Below are 2,658 nucleotides of genomic sequence, written 5' to 3'. Positions count from 1 at the left end.
TCTGTTAGTAGTATTCTATTATCTCAAACAAATCATCTCTATTTCACATTTTGAATTCAATTTTGTTTAAAATGTCTTATCAGATAAGCTACATTTTTCATATGTTTTTTTCTTCACACTCTAACTGGAAGCAAGAAAACTAATTATTTTTTTAAAAAGTAAAAGGAATATATTCAAAGTTTCTGAGATTGCATGGCTACCTGTTTCCAGATTACACTTGATTAAAATGTAGGATCTGTTTTAGATTAATACAGCATTAAAAACACAGCAGGATTTCAAAGCATTATCTGCAGACATCTGCTGAAGAGTTTTGTTGCAGAAAAGGACATGCCTCTGAGGAATTTCCACAGGAAATGGGAAATCAGTGTACAGCTGGGACAAATACCCTTTGAATAAACGTGCCATATTAAGGTGCTGCTCGTTCTGAAACAGAGCAAACACATTTGTTCTTGATATTTGGGGCCTTAGAATTGCTTGGATAAAAACCCCTAGGGGAGACCACTGAAGGAGCAACTAAATAGAGTAGTGAATTCCTTGACTAAGGAGCACAAAATGTACTTCTTTTGGTTTCTAAGCGACTCTTAAGAGATAGTTCACCATAAAAAAGATATAACTCATTTACTCACCCTCATTTGGTTCCAAACGCATAAAACTTAATCTTCAAAACACAAATTCATATATTTGTAATGACTTCTAATTAGTCCAGGTAACCTAAACATCCAAAAAGGTTAGAAAGGCAATCCATATGAATTGAATGGTTAAAGACTTTTGAAAAGATAAAAATGCTTTAAGATTTAATTTAGGTTTCTACTCGCAGATAAAACACATACATCAAACATAGAATGAGTGCACGTCACATACTAACTCAAACTTCATTGACATACACAAGCTTCCGCGTTTACCTTATGTGATTTGCTCCATGTATGCGTGTTTAGATGTCTAAAAGCCTAAATTAATTCTGCTCGTCATATAAAGACAGTGTCTCTTTACTCAATTCTTATGGATTAGTTTAACAATGCCCTTACAACCTTTTGAATATCTAAACTCAGGTTTCATACAAAATATCTTAGTGTTTTGAAGATGAAACCGTATTATGGGTTTGGAACAACATGTGGGTAACGCGACAACTTCCCTTTTTGGGTGCACTTTTTTTTTTATAAAGACAGGAGCAATTGTGGGGTTATACAACTAAAAATGAATTCCAAGACTCATTCAAAACATGAACAAATTTATTCATGTCAAATTTAGCTTTGAGACTGTTAAACAAGGACATGGCCACATGGGGACAGCGCTGCAGCAGGTTTCACACCCCAGCTTTCATCTGGCTTTGGGGTGGCAGCGGTTTCTCCAGGTGGTGACCCACAGTGAGACCAAAAGGGGAATCAGCCTGCTTCTCCCGGACTTCAGGCTTCAGTTGAAAGCCTTTCCCCTTGTCAAAGATGTCTGCAGGTGGGAAGGCGAGAGGTGCCTCGTTTAGGAGACCTTGAAGACGAGTGCGCCAGCCTTCCAACAGGCCTTCGCGAGCCTCAGGAGAGAGATGTGTGGGTGCCCAGAAGATCTGTGGCGCAAGGACCTGGAAGCCACAATAGTTGAGGACCCCATTCTACAAAAAGAGGAAATAGTGCAGGAGTCTCAGGTTTGTATGACAAGCACACACTCAATTAACGCTGCGTTCCAGGGTTCATCCCCATGCCCGAATCCCTTCAAAGGGTTTACCCTACAGAGTGAGAGCTTCAAAGGAATAAAAGGTCTAGGGACCAGAAATTTTTTTATATATATACTATATTCTTACTTGAATTGGCCACAGAGTAACATTCATGTCTCCGTTGATCCCATTGGAGCTGAACATGGTCTCATGGGAACCAGTGGTGAAGGATAACATGGCTTTCTTATCCTGACATGAAATGAAACACCAATTATTCCAATACTAACAGCCCACTGTAATTTCATTAAAGACACTTGATAATCTTTCGTGATTAATGCAAGTCTGAGGTTTATGATGGGAAGGCCTCACTCTGAAGATGCCCTCACTGTAGCGCTTTTCCAAGGTGTATGCAAAACCAAGCGTAAGAACCCGGTCCATCCAGCCTTTCATGATGGCAGGAACAGAGAACCAATACATGGGAAACTTCAAGAAATTGACAATAAAAATGGTCAAAGACTTACGAGGACCAGGGGGAGGGACATACAAACACATTTGCAAAAAGAAATGGCATACCTGAAAAATAACAAGATCTGCTTCTTTTAGTTTCTTGTGCTCATCTACAATATCAGAAGCTAGTCGCGCCTCCTGCCAGGCCAACATGGTCTCATTTCCATAACAGAAATGCTCAGGGTTCTTCACCGCTCCTGAGAAACAAATGTGCAATAACTCCCACTGAGCTCCGATAAGGGACTAGTTCTTAGTTCACTATTATAACAAACGAAACCCTGCCTCCCACACCAGTAATATCATCCTCTGTTGCCGTGGCCTTGAATTTCACTTCATACAGGTCAGACACAAGCACGCGGCAGCCCTGTTTCTTCAGCTCGTCCACAGCAGCAGTCTTAACAGCCGCATTGAAAGACCCAGCGCTCTGGTGCGCGTACACGAGCAACACTGTCTTTGCGGCTGAAAAAGACAATTAACCGAAGACTTAACGAAATAAGCCAAGCCAA

The 2,658-nt window shown here is 40.5% G+C and overlaps 1 protein-coding gene across 1 annotated transcript in view; it reads right to left on the bottom strand.

Moving 5' to 3' along the window:
* Nucleotides 1-1,222: 1,222 nt before the first annotated feature.
* The window catches only part of LOC107601065 (ribosyldihydronicotinamide dehydrogenase [quinone]-like), a 13,990-nt gene continuing 12,554 nt past the window's right edge, over nucleotides 1,223-2,658 (bottom strand). The window contains exons 4-8 of the mRNA XM_016293075.1: nucleotides 2,444-2,611; nucleotides 2,219-2,349; nucleotides 2,015-2,128; nucleotides 1,793-1,894; nucleotides 1,223-1,603 (exon numbers count right to left, since the gene is read on the bottom strand). Coding sequence (XP_016148561.1) covers nucleotides 1,304-1,603; nucleotides 1,793-1,894; nucleotides 2,015-2,128; nucleotides 2,219-2,349; nucleotides 2,444-2,611 — 815 coding nt within the window. The 3' untranslated portion in view covers nucleotides 1,223-1,303. The remainder of the gene's footprint in view (nucleotides 1,604-1,792; nucleotides 1,895-2,014; nucleotides 2,129-2,218; nucleotides 2,350-2,443; nucleotides 2,612-2,658) is intronic.

This window comes from Sinocyclocheilus grahami, unplaced genomic scaffold, assembly GCF_001515645.1.
Source record: "Sinocyclocheilus grahami isolate Dianchi unplaced genomic scaffold, SAMN03320097.WGS_v1.1 scaffold298.1, whole genome shotgun sequence".
In the NCBI taxonomy this organism is placed as follows: Eukaryota; Metazoa; Chordata; class Actinopteri; order Cypriniformes; family Cyprinidae; genus Sinocyclocheilus; species Sinocyclocheilus grahami.
The sequence above is the reverse complement of the archived record's forward strand: the minus strand, read 5'-3'. Positions and strand labels throughout refer to the sequence as shown.